The sequence below is a fragment of the Rhinoraja longicauda genome, chromosome 32 (genome assembly GCF_053455715.1).
Source record: "Rhinoraja longicauda isolate Sanriku21f chromosome 32, sRhiLon1.1, whole genome shotgun sequence".
NCBI lineage: Eukaryota > Metazoa > Chordata > Chondrichthyes > Rajiformes > Arhynchobatidae > Rhinoraja > Rhinoraja longicauda.
This window is the reverse complement of record NC_135984.1, coordinates 21,796,315-21,815,841: the sequence shown is the minus strand read 5'-3', so window position 1 is coordinate 21,815,841 and position 19,527 is coordinate 21,796,315. Positions and strand designations below refer to the sequence as shown.

The window sequence follows — 19,527 nt, the reverse complement described above, 5'->3', positions numbered from 1 at the left end:
TGCCCTCTCGCATTTAAATATTTCCATCGTAAGAAATAGATGAAAGGGGCAAAGTTTAAAGAAAATATGTAGAGCAAGGTTTTTACATAGAGGATCGGTGCCTATAAAAGATGTTTTTGGATAGGCACATGGATATGCAGGGAATGGAGGGATACAGATCACATGTAGGCAGATATGGGCAGATGAGATTAGTTTACCCTGGCATCATGTTCGGCAGGTGCATTGTGGGCCAAAGGTCCTGTTCCTGTGCTGTATGTCCTATATTCTAAATTCTTTTAAAATCTCTTTCCTCGACGGAGATGCAACTTTTCCGTATCGTATCTCTGTCCGCACTGCGGCCTAACATCGTGGAGCTGGCGGTCCCTTTGCTGGGGATTGACTTTGGGACTTCCAACCGCGGGAGCCTGCGGACTTAACATCGTGGAGCTCTTGGTTATGGATCGACTTCGGGAGCTCCAACGGCAGGAGCTTCGACCGCCCCGATCGCGGGAGCTTCGATCGCCCTGTTCGCGGGTGCTTCGATCGACCTGACGCAGGAACTTCGAACACCCCGACTGCAAATGGTTTTACTGCCCCGCCCGTGGGAGAAAAGGAGGGAAGAAGGTTATTGCCTTCCATCACAGTGCGCTGTGGTGGATGTTTATGTTAATTTTTATGTAGTTATATGTCTTGTTGCTTCTTTGGTATGACTGTATGGCAAATCAAATTCCTTGTATGTTTTTACATACTTGGATAACAAATTAATTACAATTAAAATTACAATTACTCCAAATGTACGGCTGAAACATGATGTCCCAACCCTTGTACACGATACCTTTATCAATGAAGGCATAACAGCTTCATCATCCTGATTACCTGTCTTACCACTTTCAGGGATCTGTGCACCTGTACCCCAGATCCCTGCTCTACAACACTCCTCAGAGCTCTACCATTTACTGAGCAAGACCTGGTCTGGTTTGACTTGCCAAAATGCATCACCCAACACTTGTCTGAGTTAAATCCCATCTACCATTCCTTAACCCACTTCACAAGTTGACACAAAGTTTTTTGTAAATAACCTTCCAGGTGGATTGGATGACACAAAATGTCATATATGTCTGACAGTAGACGTTTGCACCATTTCTCAACAAGTGACACCAGTTATACAGAAGGAGACAGAATCTTGTGGAATTTCAGGGCCACATCTTTCCAGAAATCATAGTGTTGGTAAGAACTCTACATTTCATCCGTTGCACAGACTTTGCCAATGCACAAACAAGAAGTAAAATATAGAAACAAGACACCACAGATGCTGGTTTATAAAATAAGTCACAAAATGCTGGACTAACGCAGTGGGTCAGGCAGCATCTCTAGAGAACATGAATAGGTGACGATTCGGGTCAGAACCCCTGATGCTTCTGAACAGGACCCTTCGTCAGATAATGGAAATGCTTTGCAGGTTAATAAACTGTTGATTCTGAAAACACTACATGGCTGTGTTCCTCCTGCATAGAGTTACTGGAGATCCCTCTGTGCACAGCACATTGAATGGACGAAGAACAAACGCGAGTAAATGACTAGGTTAACAAATGGTGAATGGTGAAGGAATTCTCAAGAGTAAAATATAGTAGTGTTTGGAATAGGGTCAACAGACTTACAAGTACTATCACAACGTTGAAGAAACATTTAGACAGGTACATCGATAGGATAGGTTTTAGAGGGATATGGGTCAAATGCAGGCAAGTTTAAGGATAAAGGGGAAGTCTTTTAGGACCGAGATGAGAACGTTTTTTTTCACACAGACAGTGGTGAATCTGCGGAATTCTCTGCCACAGAGGGTAGTTGAGGCCAGTTCATTGGCTATATTTAAGAGGGAGTTAGATGTGGCCCTTGTGGCTAAAGGGATCAGGGGGTATGGAGAGAAGGCAGGTACGGGATACTGAGTTGGATGATCAGCCATGATCATATTGAATGGCGGTACAGGCTTGAAGGGCCGAATGGCCTACTCCTGCACCTATTTTCTATGTTTCTATGTTTCTAAGTGGGACTAGTGTAGATGGGACATGTTGGTCGGCATGGGCAAGTTGAGCCGAAGGGCCTGTTTCTACGCTATCGGACTCTATGACTGTATAACAGACAGTCCATTGACACATTCCTTCTGGTGATATGCGGACAGGGACTAGATCGCCAGGTTCTTGTACGATGCAGTTGGGCACCACTGCCTCCTACCTCACTGCGGTCTACTCCAGCTCCTTTGCTTCGACCTGCGACATGACCCCGTGACCCAGTTGAGCCTCTGGACGACGAGCTTCCTGTTGTGGAGCAATTGCTTGACACTTGACCCCGTTGCAGAAAGGTTGGTTTGCTGTACGGTATTAAATCATCTTCTGCAGGAGCAATTCAAATAGACCAAGAGTTAATCCAGAGGCCAAAGGTCATTGGCTCGAAATCACCCTGATTTTCTTGGCACCTTTTCACAACTTCAAACAGTCTGCAAATAGTGAAGACCAATATTGCACCGATTCCCAGATTATGAGTTCAAATACTCACCATGACGAGTTGTGAACCGGATTACCATTTAAATGGAGGAAGACTGCAGAACAAAGTGATTTGGGGGTTTCTGTACACAAAGCACAAAGAGCTGCGTCGCACAATGGCACTGTTGTAGAGTGGCTGCCTTACACCGCCAGAGACCCGGGTCCCATCCGGACTACGGGTGCTGTCTGTATGGAGTTTGTACATTCTCCCTGTGACCGTGTGGGTTTTCTCTGGGTGCTCCATACAGCTGTGTAGCATAATTGGCTTCTGTAAATTGCCCCTAGTGTGTGGGGTAGAGTGAGCTTACTGGAAAGTAGGGAGATGTCACGACAATTGTGCAAGGATGCGCATGAGTGGACCATTCACAGAAGGCCATCAAAGGTTTTAACCCTTGCATTATTTATGACAATATATATTATTATTGAAGACAGTTAAAACATAGAACAGTGCAGCACAGGAACAGGCTCTCCAGCTCAAATTGACATATACAAGAATTAGGAGTGACTATATTTTGCTAAACTATATTATGTTAGGTCTTAAAACACAATTAATGTCCTCAACAGATGTAATCACATAAGGTTTAACATCAGCCATTTAGAACTGAGAACAGTCCAGTTGAGAAACAGGCCCTTCAGCTGCGGTTGCAGCTCCTAGACTGTGGAACAGCATCCCTCTCCCCATCAGAACTGCCCCCTCCATCGACTCCTTTAAGTCCAGGCTCAAAACCTATTTCTACTCCCAAGCGTTTGAGGCCCTCTGAGGTGGTGCTGTGAACTGTTTATGTATGTGCTGTTATGTTTGTGTGCCATTGTATGCTCGTTCTTAGTACCTGCACTGATGTACAGCACTTTGGCCAACGTGGGTTGTTTTTAAATGTGCTATACAAATAAAATTGACTTGACTTGACTTGACAATGTCTGTGTTGAGCAGATGGCGAAATAAACTAATCTCATCTGCCTGCACATGTTCCATGTTCCTCCATTCCCTGCACATCCATGGGCCTTTCTAGACGACCCTTAAAAACCACCATTGTATTTGCCTCCAACGCCATCCTTAGCAGCGCATTCCAGGCACCAACCACTCTCTGTATAAAGTTCTTGCCCTTCATATTTCCTTTAAAATTTGCCCCTTTCATTTTGAAGCAATTGCCTGCAGTCCTAAACATTTCTAAACTCGGTAAAAGGTTCTAACTGTCTACCCTATCTATGCCTCTCATATTTTCATATACTTTAACCAGGTCTCCCCTCAAGGGGCAACACTCCAGGGAAAACAATCCAAGTTTGGCCAGCCTCTCCTGAGAGATCATACCCTCTGATCCAGGCGGCACTCTCGTATTCTACTAAACCTTTTGTGCACTCTCTCCAAAGCCTCCACATCCTTCCTGTAATGGGTTCAGAGAAGGTTCGGTAAGATGATGACAGACAAGGAGGAATAGTTTAACAGCTTGTGGTCTGTACTCCCTGGAGTTTTGAAGAATGAGAGGCAATCTTATTGAAACATGTAAGATCCCGAGAGGCTCAACGAGATAAATATTGGGAGAATTTCCCCTTAGGGAGAATCTTGGACCAAAGGGCAGAGTCCCAGGGTCAAGGGACTCCCCTTTAAAACTGAGGCGAAGACAATTTTTTTTCTCTCACACCGTTAGAATTTATTGTATCAGAAGGCTATAGTGGAATAATCCTTGAATATATTTATAGCTGGGTAGATAGATTTTTAATCAGTAAGGGAATCTAGGGGGAGAGAGTGGAGAAGTGGATTAGAGGGATGTTGGATGTGCCATGATTTGATTGGAAGGCAATGCAGACTCAAAGGGAGTGTGTTTGAGTTTATTTTATTGTCATGTGTACCGAGGTACAGTGAAAAGTTTATTTTGCGTGCTATCCAGTCAGAGGAAAGACAATGCATGATTACAATCGAGCCGTCCACAGTGTACAGATAGATACGTGATAAAGGGAATAACGTGAATAACGTTTAGTGCAAGATGAAGACCACTAAAGTCCAGTGTTCTACTCCTGTTATTATTTTTGACGGAATTCTTGCTTCGTCTAATTTAAAAACATCTACTTATGGATTAGAGACTCTGGAAAATGTGGCTCAGAAAGCTGCTAAAGTTGTTAAAGTCAAAATAGGTTGATTAATGTCCTTCATAGACAAGGCCGTAGTCAGGCAGTCACATGGATCCAATAGACAATAGGTGCAGGGAAGGCCATTCAGCCCTTCGAGCCAGCACCGCCATTCAATGTGATCATGGCTGATCATTCACAATCAGTACCCCGTTCCTGCCCTCTCCCCATACCCCCTGACTCCGCTATCATTAAGAGCTCTATCTAGCTCTCAGTTCCAATATCATGGCAAATTGCTGGAGGAGCTCTGTAAAGAGGCAGCATCTGTGAAGAGAAATGGACGGTCATTGTTGTGTGTCGGACATTTCAGTCCAGCCGATGGAACGCGGCCTTATACATCGTCCGTCCATTCCCTCCACAGATGCTGCCTGACCCGACGAGTTACTCCAGCAGTTTGCATTTTTCTCCTGACTTCAACATCTGCAGTTTTTTTGCATTTCCACATTATGACACTGATTTATGGAGAACATTTATTTAAAGTTATTTGAATCTCAAAACCAGACACAATAATGTGCAATTGGGCAGTGTTGACTTTGCTCGAATCTTGGGATCACAATCACCAAATGGATTGAACACCGATGTGTTTTTGGCTGTGACGGCTGATATCATGGGATCTATTTTCTTCCTTTGAGCAAGCAGCTGATCCTTGTCTTTCATGTTACATCTATAGCCTTCAGTTATGCAGCACTTCCAGGGTAATGAGATGAAATTTAAGCCAAGATGAATGGTCAGATTTTGGATAATATCCAATGGGCAGTCACGGTGGCGCAGCGGTAGAGTTGCTGCCTTACAGCGAATGCAGCGTCGTGGACTTGGGTTCGATCCCGACTACGGGTGCTGTCTGTACGGAGTTTGTACGTTCTCCCCGTGACCTGCGTGGGTTTTCTCCAAGATCTTCGGTTTCCTCCCACACTCCAAAGACGTACAGGTATGTAGGTTAATTGGCTTGGTAAATGTAAAAATTGTCCCTAGTGGGTGTAGGTTAGTGTTAGTATGCGGGAATCGCTGGTCGGCGCGGACCTGGTGGGCCGAAAGTGCCTGTTTCCGCGCTGTATCTCTAAACTAAATCCTAAACATGCAATCTTTTGTTTCAACGACAAAAGTGCTGGCAAATGATGCAAGTTTGAACTTCAAAATGGACAAGACCAGCACAGTGGCACAGCTGGTAGAGACGCGGCCTCAGAGTGCCAAAGACCTGGGTTCGATCCTGATCTCTGGTGTTGTCTGTGTGGAGTTTGCATGTTCTCCCTATGAACACGTGGGCTTCCTCCGGGTGCTCGGTTTTCCTCCCACATCTCAAAGGCATGTCGGCATTGTAGGATAATTAGCCTCTGTAAATTGTTCGGGATATGTAGGGACTGAATGCAAAAGTGGGATAACATGGAACGAATGTGAACGGGTGATCAATGGTTGGCATGGACTTGGTGGGCGAAGGGCCCCTTTCCATGCTGTAACTTTCAATCAATGTTGGAAACTTTAATGTCATCTTCAAGAGCCTCCTACCTTGAGATTGGGTGAGTTGCAAATTTAGCTCACCAATGTTCTCTTTGCAATCAAATAGTTCCCAAGATCAATTTCTTGCATTCATAAAGACAAATATTAATTGGTCAAACAGAATGTTATCTGTCTTGTTTCAAACAGACAGGCAATGATGATAACTTGAGCAATTTTGGGCCCCATATCTGAGGAAGGATGTGCTGGCTCTAGAGAGGGTTCAGAGGGGTTTATAAGAATGATCCCAGGAATGAGTGGGTTAGTATATGATGAGCAGTTGACAGCACTGGGCCTCTACTCACCGGAGTTTAGAAGGTTAAGGGGGAACCTCATTGAAACTTACAGAATAATGAAAGGCATAGATAGAGTGGATGTAGAAAGTATCTTCACACTGTAGAGCTCAGCGCTGTAAATCCGACAGCACCTGAATTTCTGCGCCTAACTATACTTACTGACCATCTTAGTCTGAAGAAGGGTCTTGACCCGAAACATCGCCCATTCCTTCTCTCCTGAGATGCTGCCTGACCTGCTGAGTTACTTCAGCATTTCGTGAATAAATACCTTCGATTTGTACCAGCATCTGCAGTTATTTTTTTTACACTGACCATCTTAGTAAGAATGCTGATCTTGGCAACTCTCCCAACCAAGCACTGGGAAAGTTGACTACAGCGCCACTGGTGCTAATGACAATTGTCTACAACTCTGCCTCACAACACTGTTGAAAATGCTTACTGTTTAAAACATTTATTTCCAAATAAATGGTTGCAGTACACTGGAATGATCAGTGAAATGTACAAATCCAGTGAGTAACACAGAACCAATATTTGATGGATGTGGATCGGCACAAAGTGCTGGAGTAACTCAGTGGGTCAGGCAGCATCTCTGGAGAAAAAGGATGGGTGACGTTTTGGGTCGGGACCCTTCTTCAGAATCAGAGGAATCAAGACACAAGTCTGATGAAGGGTCGCGACCCAAAGCGTCATACATCCTTTTCCTACAGAGACGCTGCTTGACCCGGTGAGTTACTCCAGCACTTTGTATTTATCTTCGGCATAAACCAGCATCTGCAGTTCTTTTCTACATATCGATGAATGTGGAATGGGTTTCCTCCAACACTGTGTTTTGCTCAGGATTCCCGCATGTGCAGTTCCTTGTGCCTCTCTTCCATTAAAAATGTGTGCAATGTAATATCCAATTTGCCTGGGCTCAATATCTCACTGCCTTAGTCTGTTAGTGTTTGTAATAACTTTACCGAATTTTCATTAACAAAAGGCACCTTGATAACCATCAGCACAGGATGGAGTTAATGGAATCAATTAACTCTAATTCCAAAGTACTATCACACTCTGGTTAATACATCTCTTACTTTACAGCTAATTTAAGGCTTTCTTTGAAATTTAGTGTTGACCCAGTCTCTATGCTGTAAATATCTTAGATCCAATCTGTCAAGTATTGGGAAATTATTGCAAAGGACCTAATTGAACCACAACCTTGCTAAGAGAACTTTATTTCATTAAGATTTAGATTTCCATCAAGGACAAAAGATTATGAATCTTTCAATATCATAAGAATTGCTTTTCTTCCACCATAAATAATGTTAATGAAAGCAGTCTCCTTTTGACAGCATGATTGGAATCAGCAACTTCAAAGAGGCCACTGTTGCCATAGAGGCTCAAACAGTTAGGATGAACTTCTATCATCCGGCCGCAAATAAAACTACAGGTTTACCGCAAAGGACGTCAACAGCGAGTATCCTTCGAGGGTCGGCTAATGTACGGAACACGAGGGGAGCAGGAACAGGAGAGGACACGCACCAATATCCAGCATCATGGCTGGTCCCATAAATGAACCAGCAGTTCTGATATCCTTCTGATATCAGTCTAGGTCTGCCAAACTCTAACAATGCCAACACCCACATTTTGGGGGGAGAGAATTTCAGATTTTTACCAGCCTGAGGGTGTGAACATGTTTCCTATTCTCCCCCAAAAGTGGCTCAGCTCCATTTCCAATCTTCTCATCATAGTTTGTTTATACCTGAATAATCTATTTTAGCTATTACTAGACCAAGTGGACCCGTTGGGCCCAAACCTCTCCTGCATTGGTGCAGCACCCTCTCCTCCTCCAATCCCCCCTCCCCTCCCCCTCCCTCCCCCTCCCTCCCCCTCCCTCCCTCTTCCCCTCCCCTCCTCCCTTCCCCCCCCACTCCAGCCCCCTCAACCCCCCCTTATCCTACCTCCTCCCCCCCTCCCTCCTTAGGAGATAGATTTAAACTTAAAAATGTGAATAACTTAAAAAATATAACACCGATTTGAATGAAACTTCTTCCATTAGCACCAAAGAGACGACGGTGAGTAAGGTGGGCCTAAAATTGTCGCACTATCGTGCACCGTTTTGGGTGCAGTTCAGGAACAAACAAACAAACAAACAAAAAAACGAGAGTTTTAGTATATAGATATTGCAAAAGATGATGATCTGGCACAATTACAATTTTGCTGATTTTCTGGACTAGTGGATGTTATTTAGAGCCATACCCAACACATTTCCATTCTTTGTTTTGTTCAGTGTTATAATACATTTTCTAGTGAGCTGGGTAACATCAAAGTGTGTGCACAAACTGAAGTCCTGGTGAGTTGAAACGGTGGATGGGTATCAGTGACTGGTGCGTGGAGCAGAAACGTTGGGAACCACGTCCTAGTGAGGCAGAAGCAGTTGCATAATTAGTGATATTATAATCTGAGCTCCAGCATCATTCAGATATGAAAACGTTCCACCGATCCTGGTGGTGCTCCGCTGTTGGGGCTGTTAGTCGCAGTTAGTTGTCCAGGGCTGATTCGTGGAGGTTAATGAATGATGTGCAGGTGTATGTTATATACAACAAAGGCAGCAGGAAATGGATAGAGCCTTTCGCTCTCACAATTCAGCTGATCCGATTGAAGATCTGCAGTCTTACCACGTGCACTTCTCAAAGGTGGTGGAGAATTAAACAGCTAACAGGAGAGGCGGCTTCAAAGACATCCTCATTCTCAACAGAGGCCGGGCCCAATACGAAAAGCCAGAAACACTTGCAAGCGCTTTCAACCAGAAGTACCGAATTAATGTTCCATCTCCCCCAGAGATCCCACAATAAGGGCAGCACAGTGGCACAGCGGTAGAGTTGCTGCCTTACAGTGCTTGCAGCGCCGGAGACCCGGGTTCGATCCCGACCACAGGTGCTGTCTGTACAGAGTTTGTATGTTCTCCCCGTGACCGCGTGGGTTTCCTCCGAGGTCTTCGGTTTCCTCCCACACTCAAATGACGTACAGGTTTGTAGGTTAATTGGCTTGGTAAATGTGTAAATTGTCCCTAGTGTGTGTAGGATAGTGCTAGTGTGTGGGGACCACTGGTTGGTGCGGGCTCGGTGGGCCCGGGCATGTTTCAACGCTGTATGTCTAAACTAATCACCAGTCCACTTCACGTGATATATAAAAAACAGCTGTGAATACCGGATACGCCAATGGCGATGCAACCAGACAAAGCCCCAACTGTATTACTGAATACCTGCTCAGTGCCATTTTTTAGTGAAGGTACCCGACAGTGTGGCAAACTCGCAGCTCAACAATAGTTAAAAAGGAGAATTTTTAATATTGCAAAAAAAAAGACTTAGCTTTAACACATAAAACATGAATTAAATTGGGTGTTTAACTTATTAAATTTAGTTTACTTTAACAATAGGATGATGATCCACCATAAATACCAACATTAAGGAACGATATGAGTATTGGCACATTTAATCTGCAAAAAAAACATTGCTTGATCTCCAATCTAGTTGCATCTGTGGCTTAGCTGTTCCATCTTAGTTATTATACAGACATCAAAATAGGCCAACTGTTCATTTTCATAAACAGCAGGACAAATCCCATTTGGTTAATTACTACCCTGTGTACTCTCAATCTTCAGCAATGGGGCAGAAGGTGACATCAACCATGCCATCTAGCACTCTCCAACAACCTACACACTTCTGCCCAGCTTTGGTTGCACCAGGACCAGACTTCATCATATTCTGGGTTCAAGGACCAAAGAGTTTAATTCCACTGAAGAGATGCAATGACTGACCCTTGATAGCATCAAGATACCCTGATAAAGCTGAAGTCAGTCGGCATCAAAAGTGAAACAACCCAGGGCTTTGTGTCAGACCTCACAAAAAGGAAGATGGTTGTGGTGCTTGGAGGTTGATCACACCAACCCAAGGACATCTCTGAAGGAATCACTTCCAGCAGTATCCGAAGCATAACCATTATCAGCTGCCTAATCAATGACTGTGCAATGTTCAATCATATTCACAACTCCACAACAAATGAGGCAGCCCACAGCTACATTCAGCAGAACCTAGACAATACTCAGGGCTGGGTTGATAAATGGCAAGTAATATTTTTAATCGGGCAATGACTATTGCCAACGAGAGAGTCTAACCACCTACCCATGACATTCAATGGCAGTACAACCACCACCAAATCCATCATCATCAATGTTGTGGGGACCACTGTTGACTAGAAAGTCAACTGGACCAGTTAAATTAGTACCATGACTGCAAGAGCAGGTCTGGATCTGGGTATCCTGTGGTGAATCCTGATACTCCACCATCTACGAAGAAGAATTCAGGACCGTGATGGAATACTCTCCACTTGCATAGTTGAGTGCAGCACCCAACAACTCCCAAGAAGCTGAAAACAATCCAGGACAATCTCTTCCCAAGAGACAACATGCCATTAGAGACCATCATAACTCCATGGGTCAAGTTACCACAGATATTGGGGTTTTTTTTGCGGTTCAATACTTTTGAGGAAAAGCAAATATCCAGAGCGCATCCTAAGTTATTAAAAGTTGCTACACCTAAGATCTAATGGCTGTTGTCCATTGTTGAGGTCTTTCTTCTGCTCACCATTTTTGTGTCGAGAAGATGGCGCTCTGCTGTGGGGATGTGCGCTCTCTGTTCGTTGGTCAGCTGATGGCCTCCTCTCTGTGGACGAAGCACTCCCATCATGGTCGAGCGAGGTCCCACCGGTCTCCGTCCCATTGGGCTGTAAGTAAGGAGTCTCCATAACTCCGTCAGCTGGGGGAGGTGCAGGTGGTGGTGGCAGATCTGTCCAAGGCAGAGATAGAGTGAGTCAACAAAAGCTGGCCAAGTCAGCCCTCCAGCTTAGCGAATGATCTGCCCCCGACAGTGAATCTCTGAGCCTTGTAGAAAACTGTACATGTGGGAGCATCAAAGGAAGAGCCAAGGTGACAGAGCTCATTCGGCCCTTTGATGTCCCATCCTATCGGTTATCCAACTCACTGAGCCTAGCATCTAAGTCGAGGATCACGATTGTACCTAATGCCATTTTGTCAGCAAAGCTTGCTTCAGTCACCCTTTAGGATCGCAAGTGATGAATGGGCCTTGTAAATTTTCAGTATTGGGATCTGGGGTAGATGTCGTTCCACAAGTGGGAGCACCAAGTCAGACCAAAGGCAAGCCTGGTTAATATCATAGGAGTAAAGGGCCCCTGGAAGTCTCACAGCTCCCCACATTTGGTAAATGAGTCTTGGACCAACTACCTCCATGATAAAACCGGGGGTGAGCACATGATGGTTGGGGCAATCACAAAGAGGAGACTAGTGCAGTTGAAGGAACATACTGTATGTGGTCCTCTGGTATAACACACAACCAACCTATTTACTTTGACAACTATGCCTTTGTTCATAAGTTCATAGGTGATAGGAGCAGAATTAGGCCATTTGGCCCCTTCAAGTCTACGCTGCCATTCAATCATGGCTGATCTATCTCTCTCTCCTAACCCCATTCTCCTGCCTTCTCCCCTTAACCCCTGACACCCGATCTAATCACGAATCTATCTATCTCTGTGGTAAAAATATCCATTGACGGCCTCCACAGCCTTCTGTGGCAATGAATTCCACTGATTCACCACCACTTTCTGCTTAAGCCACAGAGATCGTGATGCCCATTGACTGCCTTGGTCCCCCTCTAAACCTCCTAAAGATAGCATCTATCTTTAACCCACGCCTTCTACTTTGAGACACCTGCCCAATTATGCCCCTCATAATTCTGTATACCTTTTTCACATCCCCCTCAACCTTCTCAACACTTAGGAAAACAGGGAGTAGTAGTCTCTCCCTACAACTGAGAATGTCCATCCCATGACAATGTTCTCTGCAATCTCCAGTACAATCACACCCTTTCTACAAGGTGGTGACCAGCACATAGTTTTCCAGCTGTGGCCTAGCCATGTTTGGTAAAGTCGTACTATGACTATCCTGCTCTTTTATTCTGCACAGGTGAATGAAGGCAAGTAACCTAAATGTCTTTCTCACCACCTTATCTATTCTATATGCAACCTTCTGGGATATTTGGATTTGTACCCTACCTCCCTCGATGTTCCCTCTGGCCCTGCCATTCATTGTTTATGTCCTTGCCTTATTAAATAGTGAAACATTTCTTTGTCAGGAAGTCTTGTGGCAGTTACACACTCCCTTCAGTGGATTACTGTATTTCTCAGCCCATCAGAGACATGGACATCGCGATGTACAGCGAGGAAACAGTCTCTTTGGCTCTCCAAGTCAATGGCCACTTTCACTCAACCATTTACACTAACCCCAAAATGATCCCATTTTTGATTCTCCCCGTGTTCTCGTGAGCTTTCAATAGATTCTAGCACCTACCCAACACACTAGGAGTAATCACAGTGGCAAATTAACTATCAGCCCGCAAGTCTTTGGGATTGGGAAGAAACTGGAGCATCAAGATGAAAGCTTTGCGGTGACAAGTAGAAGGTGCAAACTCCACACAGACAGCATTGTAAGTCAGGATTGAACACGTCGACAGAACCGTAAAGCAGCAGGTCTACTAGCTTTGCCCCCGCGTTGGAAGGAAAGGAAAATGTTGTCCTCTCGAAAGCAAAGATGTCAAGCAGCCCAGCGTACATAAAAGCAAAGACGGCTTTCTAATGCAAGCACGTGGACAAGATAAAAGGTGCGCGCATCGCCGAGGATGTATTATTTGAGAAGACGGCCTGAGTTACAAGTAAGCTCCATTTAAAGGATGTTAGTAACGGAGATCAAACAGCATTCATCAATGATTGTGGAATGTGAGAAAGTGTAACTGATGATGGGACAATATATTAGCATTTACTGTGGAGATGGATCCAGCATCATAACCATCAGTGGGTTGAGTAACTTGCTACCATGGACACCCATGGTAGCAAGACAGCACCTCGGATCACCCTACATCATCAGCCAATATCTCCTACAGTTACTGCGTTTGTACCTCTTTTCCCACAATCGGCTTGTGGTCACTAGCGGAAATGCAGTGTGTGGAAAGGTCTCACCAAATATTACAAGCCGCATTGCAAACATCATTGTTACGGAAGGGTGTCAAACAGTTTGGATGGTAGAGACCTTCCTACCTTCCAACTACTTACACTCATTTGCTTCCCAAATTTACTGCCAAAAGAATATCATGGTCAAAGCATCAGTAATGAAGTAGCAAGGTGTGGAACAAGCAAGCTGCCAAGCAAAAAGCAGACAATAGCGGTTCCCTTTCCCATGACTCTCAGTCTGAAGACCCAAAACGTCACCTATTCCTTTTCTCCAGAGATGCTGTCTGACCCGCTGAGTTACTCCAGCTTTTTGTGTCTACGTTTGGTGAGTTGAACGGCTTGTTCTGTGCAATTCTACAGCTCGATAAATGCATTTGTCTAATAAATTGCAATACAGTTTCGTGAGCTGAACTTATTTGGTGGGAAGAAGAAGGGGGCCACATAATGTTTGGAAAGCAATTATATACAGACCAGACCAGCAAAACGATACAGATACTCGAAAGATTGGTAAGAAGTTGGTAAATCTAGTGAAATCAATTTAAGAGGTGAGAATATGGAATCTTTCTTGGACCACTGTACATAGTTCTGGGATTTCATATTATAAAAAATGTATTTCATAACACTGGAGAGGATTAAAAAAAAATGCTAGAATGATATCAAAATTGGAGGTGATTATACGCAAAACAATGTTTGAACCATTGAGGCTCTAAGGAACCGAGGATCAAGGGGTCGAGGAGCTTAGATGGGTGGCTCCTTAAACTATAATTACATATGTTCTCCAATGGAGTGGTTTCACTTCAACTTGGAGGCTTAATTCTGTCTTACATCTTTATTCAGTTAACTCCTGTTTCATCAGAACACCAATGTGGTCTCAACTCCCTTGCCTGACACGACAGGAAACAAAATATATTTCCCAACATTAAATTGCGTTAAAATGTTGAATGAGTAATAAGTTTAATTTCCACTGAATTGGGACCATTCCCTGACGTGTCGAGATTAAATGCTATGTGGAATGTGGATGGAAAGCAAATTGGCTCGCTGTGTTGAGTTGGTCTGAAGAGAACATGAAACATTTATTAAGTCAAAACTTGGCTGGAACTTACCTCCTTGAGAGACATCCCGGCGATACTGATTCTGCTTAGCTTTCTTTTTTGCACGAGCTTTCTGGCTGGGTGGGGTGTTAATGTTACTGCCCCCTATCACAGGCGTGTGTCTTGTCTTCCCTAGATACAAAAGAGATGGAATAATTAGGGACAGAAAAGCACTAACTTTGGGTGGCACTGTGGCACAGCAGAAGAGTTGCTGCCTTACAGCGCCAGAGACCTGGGTTCGATCCTGACTACGGGCGCTGTCTGAATGGAGTTCGTATGTTCTCCTTGAGACCATGTGGGTTATCTCCAGGTGCTCCGGTTTCCTCCTACATTCTAAAAACGTACAGGTTTTGTAGATTAATTGGCTTCAGTAAAATTGAAAATTGTCCCTCGTGTTTAGGATTGTCCCTCGTGTAAAGGGTGATCGCTGGTTGGTACGGGCTCAGTGGCCCGAAGGGCTTGTTTCCGCGCTGTATCTCTGTCTAAAGTCTAACTAGGGAGGACACAAAAAAAGAGAGTAATTTTGTAGGCTAAATTCCACAACTAAATTACTTCAAAAATGTATAACTTATTGAGCGCAATCACAAAATGAAGGTGGGACCAAAAATAGAAACTAGGAAGATGTATTCAAACTTTGTCCATAAAATACAAATCTCAAACTCAGCAATGTTCAAACTGACGAAGAACACGAATGGAAGGTAAATGTGAACAAGAATAGGTCACTCCAGCCTACCTGGCATCTCGATAAAAACATGGCTGCTCAGACCTAGGCCTCAACTCCTCCCTGTCCCAGATCCCCGATAGGTCTGATTCACCAGTCTTTAAAAAAAATATTTAGATCTTCTTTATTACCTAGATCTTCTTTATTACCTTCCCATTTGATCTATCCTCTACAATCTCTGGGATACAGAACTGAAGGGATTCACCAGCACCAATGAAAGTCCTACACTCCTCAGTTTCAAATAACTGCTGCAATAAAACTCATGACTTGGGAGTTACTGTCTAACAGTTCCAGAGACCCGGGTTCGATCCTGATCACCGGTGCTTGTCTGTACAAAGATTGTACGTTCTCCCCATGACCTGCGTGGGTTTTCTCTGAGATCTTCGGTTTCTTCCCACACCCCAAAGACATACAGGTTTGTAGGTTAATTGGTGTAAATGTAAGTTGTCCCCAGTGTGGGTAGGAAGGTGTTAATGTGCGGGGATCGCTGGTCGGTGCGGACTCGGTTGGCTGAAGGGCCTGTTTCCGCACTGTATCTCTAAACTAAACTAAACTAGACTCCCTGGAGTAGGAGAACCTCACTGAACACGAATCACTCTGCCTCAGTAATCCAGCTTTATTGATTTGTGGCTACATTGAACACCAGTGCAAAATATTGATTATAAAATTGGACTGAGGATTTCTCCATCAATGGCTCCCCCAGGGTCTCGACCCGAAACGTCACCCATTCCTTCTCTCCTGAGATGCTGCCTGACCTGCTGAGTTACTCCAGCATTTTGTGAAATAAATACCTTTGATTTGTACCAGCATCTGCAGTTATTTTCTTACACCCCCTCCATTCAATGTCACTTAATCCAGATCACAACTAGTTGTATGCGGGTTAAAAGGATATCTGCTGCAAAACTGTCATATGTCCATTTGTGAAGCAAAAAATAAGAGTCATAGAATCATGCAACTTTGAAACAGGCCCTTCGACCCACTGAGTCAGCCATTAACGACTCATTTACACTCATTTTAATTCTCCCCACATTCTTCTTCACCCCCCCCCCCCCCCCTTCATCTCCATACACGGGATGATTTAGAGTGGACTATTGACCCATCAACCTTTGTGTCTTTGGGATGTGGAAGGAAAGCAGTGCACCTGGGGGAAACCCACGTGATCACAGGAAGACCGTGCAAACTCCACACGCACAGAAGCAGAGGTGAGGATTGAAGCCGGCTCTCCAGTGCTGTGATTGGGCAACTCTATTAGCTGTGCTGAAGGAAGACACAAAATGCTGGAGTAACTCAGTGGGTCAGGCAGCATCTCTAGATAAAGGAATAGACAATAGACAATAGGTGCAGGAGTAGGCCATTTGGCCCTTCGAGCCAGCACCGCCATTCAATGTGATCATGGCTGATCATCATCAATAGGTGACGTTTCGGGACAAGACCCTTCCTCAGACCTTCCTCAGACCCTTTCTCGACCCGAAACATCACCTACTCCTTTTCTCCAGAGCTGCTGCCTAACCCGCTGAGTTACTCCAGCATTTTGTGTCTATTTTCGGTGGTGGTTCCTTCCTACTCCATTCGCCGTGCCACTGGGATGCCCCAATTGTGGCGTCTGCCCACCTTTGCTTTACTGGAATAAAGGCTGTTGCTTCCGCCATCCACGAACGAGTGGCATGCCTCACCTGGTCCAGGTACGTTGACGTTCTCACTGCTGTTGACCATAGTCTGGCTGGGGTTGCGTTTGTGCCCATGCCGATGAGGGCCCGATGTCTCTGTGGCGGCCTCCTCGTTCCCATTCCCGCTTGAGTGGCTCTGCGACGGTGGAGGGGTTGGAGGTCTGGGCAGTGGGACCGGTCCCACTGGGAGTCTCCTGAAAGAGGAGGGGAGAGCACCAACACAGAGCAAGTCAGCCAAGCCCCACAATTACATTCAGACAGCTCAACTGACGAATGTACTGCCCTTATAAACAGCTTCTGCCTTATCCTTCCGCCTAGGCCTGCTGGATCTCCCACTTGCTAACCATTTTAACTCCCCTCTCCATTCCCAAACTGACCCTTTCTGTCCTGGGCCTCTTCCATTGCTGGAGTGAGGCCACACGCAAAGTGGAGGAACAGCACCTCATGGATAGTTTACAGCGCAATGCCATCTATATACTAAAACCCTCGTTTGTTATCTTGTTTGTGACTGAACTTCAGCCAAAATGTACAAGATAGCGCGACAATTTTAGGCCCACCTTACTCACCCTTGTCACTTTAGTGATAATGCAAGTAGTTTTATTGAAATCGGTGTTATATTTTTAGTTATTCACATTTTTAAGTTTAAAAGGAGGGGAGGAGGAGGGAGGGAGAAGGGGGAGTGGGGGAGAAAGTAGAGGGGAGGGGGGGTTGAGGAGAGAGGGGAGGGGGGGAGGACAGGGTGCTGCACCAATGCAGGAGTGGTTTGGGCCCAACAGGTCCACTTGGTCTAGTGAACATTAAATTCTTCAATTTTAGGTAACTGCCCCTTATTTTCCCCCCAACTCTTCCCTCTGTCTCACCTGGGTGTACACACATTTCTCCCACTATCCCTCTCCCCTCCTTCTCCGTACCCTTCCACCTATATCCCTTCCTCTGGCTTCACATTTCACCCCTCTTCTCTCATCTTATCTTAAACCCTTTTGCGTCCTTTTTACCTCTAGCCTTTGTCCCCCCCATCTGCCAATTACCCCTCCACCCCCCCCCCCCCCCCGTGCATCTACCTATGTCTTGCCAGACTTTGTCCGGCCCTCACCTCTCTTCCATCTTCCTCTCCCCCACTGCAATCAGTCTGAAGAAGGGGTCCTGACCAGCAACGTCACCTATCAAGATCCTCCAGTGATGCTGACTGACCCACCGAGTTACTCCAGCACTTTGTGTTTGTTTTGGTAAACCAGCATCTGCAGTTCCTTACGTCTCCTGTCGTATTGTGGTAGATTCCCATAAGAGTAAACTCCTCCCAAACCTTCTTCCCCTCTCAGATTATTCAAGGCCGAGTTTTCACCAGCAATAATCGTAATAGACTCATAAAATCATTAAACACAATAAAAGATTAATTCTGCTCACATGGTTGCACCACCTTTGACAAAACTACCCAATTAGCTCCTCACCCTTGCTCTTTCCCCATAAATTCTTCCCCTTTAAATATTTACTCCTCTTTCCTTTGAAATGTTTATTGTATTGGAAACTGCCTCCAGCTCCCTCTCAGGCAGTACATTCACATCAGAGCATCACACAACATTAAACAAAAATTACCTGATTTCCCCCTCTGCCTCCGCTGCCAATTATTGTCAGGCAGCCACCATTGGTTAGTGCCTTTTCCGCCCAGAGAAATAATTGCCCATTATTTGCTCTATCAAAAGTCTCATTACCTTCAACAACCTCATTACATATCTCTTCTGTTCTGTTTATGCGGAATTTGTTCAAATAAACAATTTGATTGATTCAGGATTGAGTGTCATTTTTCTGGGGAGAATATTGAACAGTGAGGAAGTAGGAGTATTTAAAGGGACCTGCATCTATTCTTAAAAGCACCAATTGATCTTTTTGTTTAGTTTAGTTTAGTTTAGAGATACAGCGCGGAAACAGGCCCTTCGGCCCACCGAGTCCGCACCGACCAGTGATCCCCGCACATTAACACTATCCAACACACACACTGGGGACAATTTACACTTATACCAAGCCAATTAACCTACAAACCTGTACGTCTTTGAAGTGTGGGAGGAAACCCGAAGATCACGGAGAAAACCCATGCGGTCACGGGGAGAACGTACAAACTCCGTACAGGCAGCACCCGTAGTCGGGATCGAACCCGGGTCTCCGGCGTAAGGCAGCAACTCTACCGCTGCGCCAACGTGCCGCCCTTTGCAAAGCTATTTATTTTTGGAGGAGAAGCATGTCAATTTTTTGTAGGTAGACACAAAATACTGGAGTAACTCAGCGGGTCAGGCTGCATCTCGGGAGGGAAGGAATGGGTGACCTTTCGGGTCGAGACCCTTTTATTGACCCACCCATCCATTTCCTATCCATAAGAAAAGTGCAGAGGTGAATTGCTTTAACTAAAGATTATGTGGATCTGGTTCAACGTAGCGCTCCGAATGTAATAAATATGCCCCATCGAAGCCTTATCGAAGGCCGAGGCTTCACATAGCAATCGAAAAGAGGAGGGGTTGAGAGGCAGGATGAGGTTTAGACAGGGAATGATGGAGTTTGTTGCTTTGATGA

General features: G+C 45.0%; 1 protein-coding gene across 1 annotated transcript in view; it reads right to left on the bottom strand.

Annotated features, from left to right (window-relative positions):
• Positions 1 to 19,527, bottom strand: part of robo3 (roundabout, axon guidance receptor, homolog 3 (Drosophila)) — a 560,989-nt gene that overhangs the window by 11,641 nt on the left and 529,821 nt on the right. Inside the window, 4 exon segments of the mRNA XM_078426827.1 lie at positions 2,209 to 2,366; positions 11,053 to 11,253; positions 14,590 to 14,709; positions 16,972 to 17,159. Coding sequence (XP_078282953.1) covers positions 2,209 to 2,366; positions 11,053 to 11,253; positions 14,590 to 14,709; positions 16,972 to 17,159 — 667 coding nt within the window.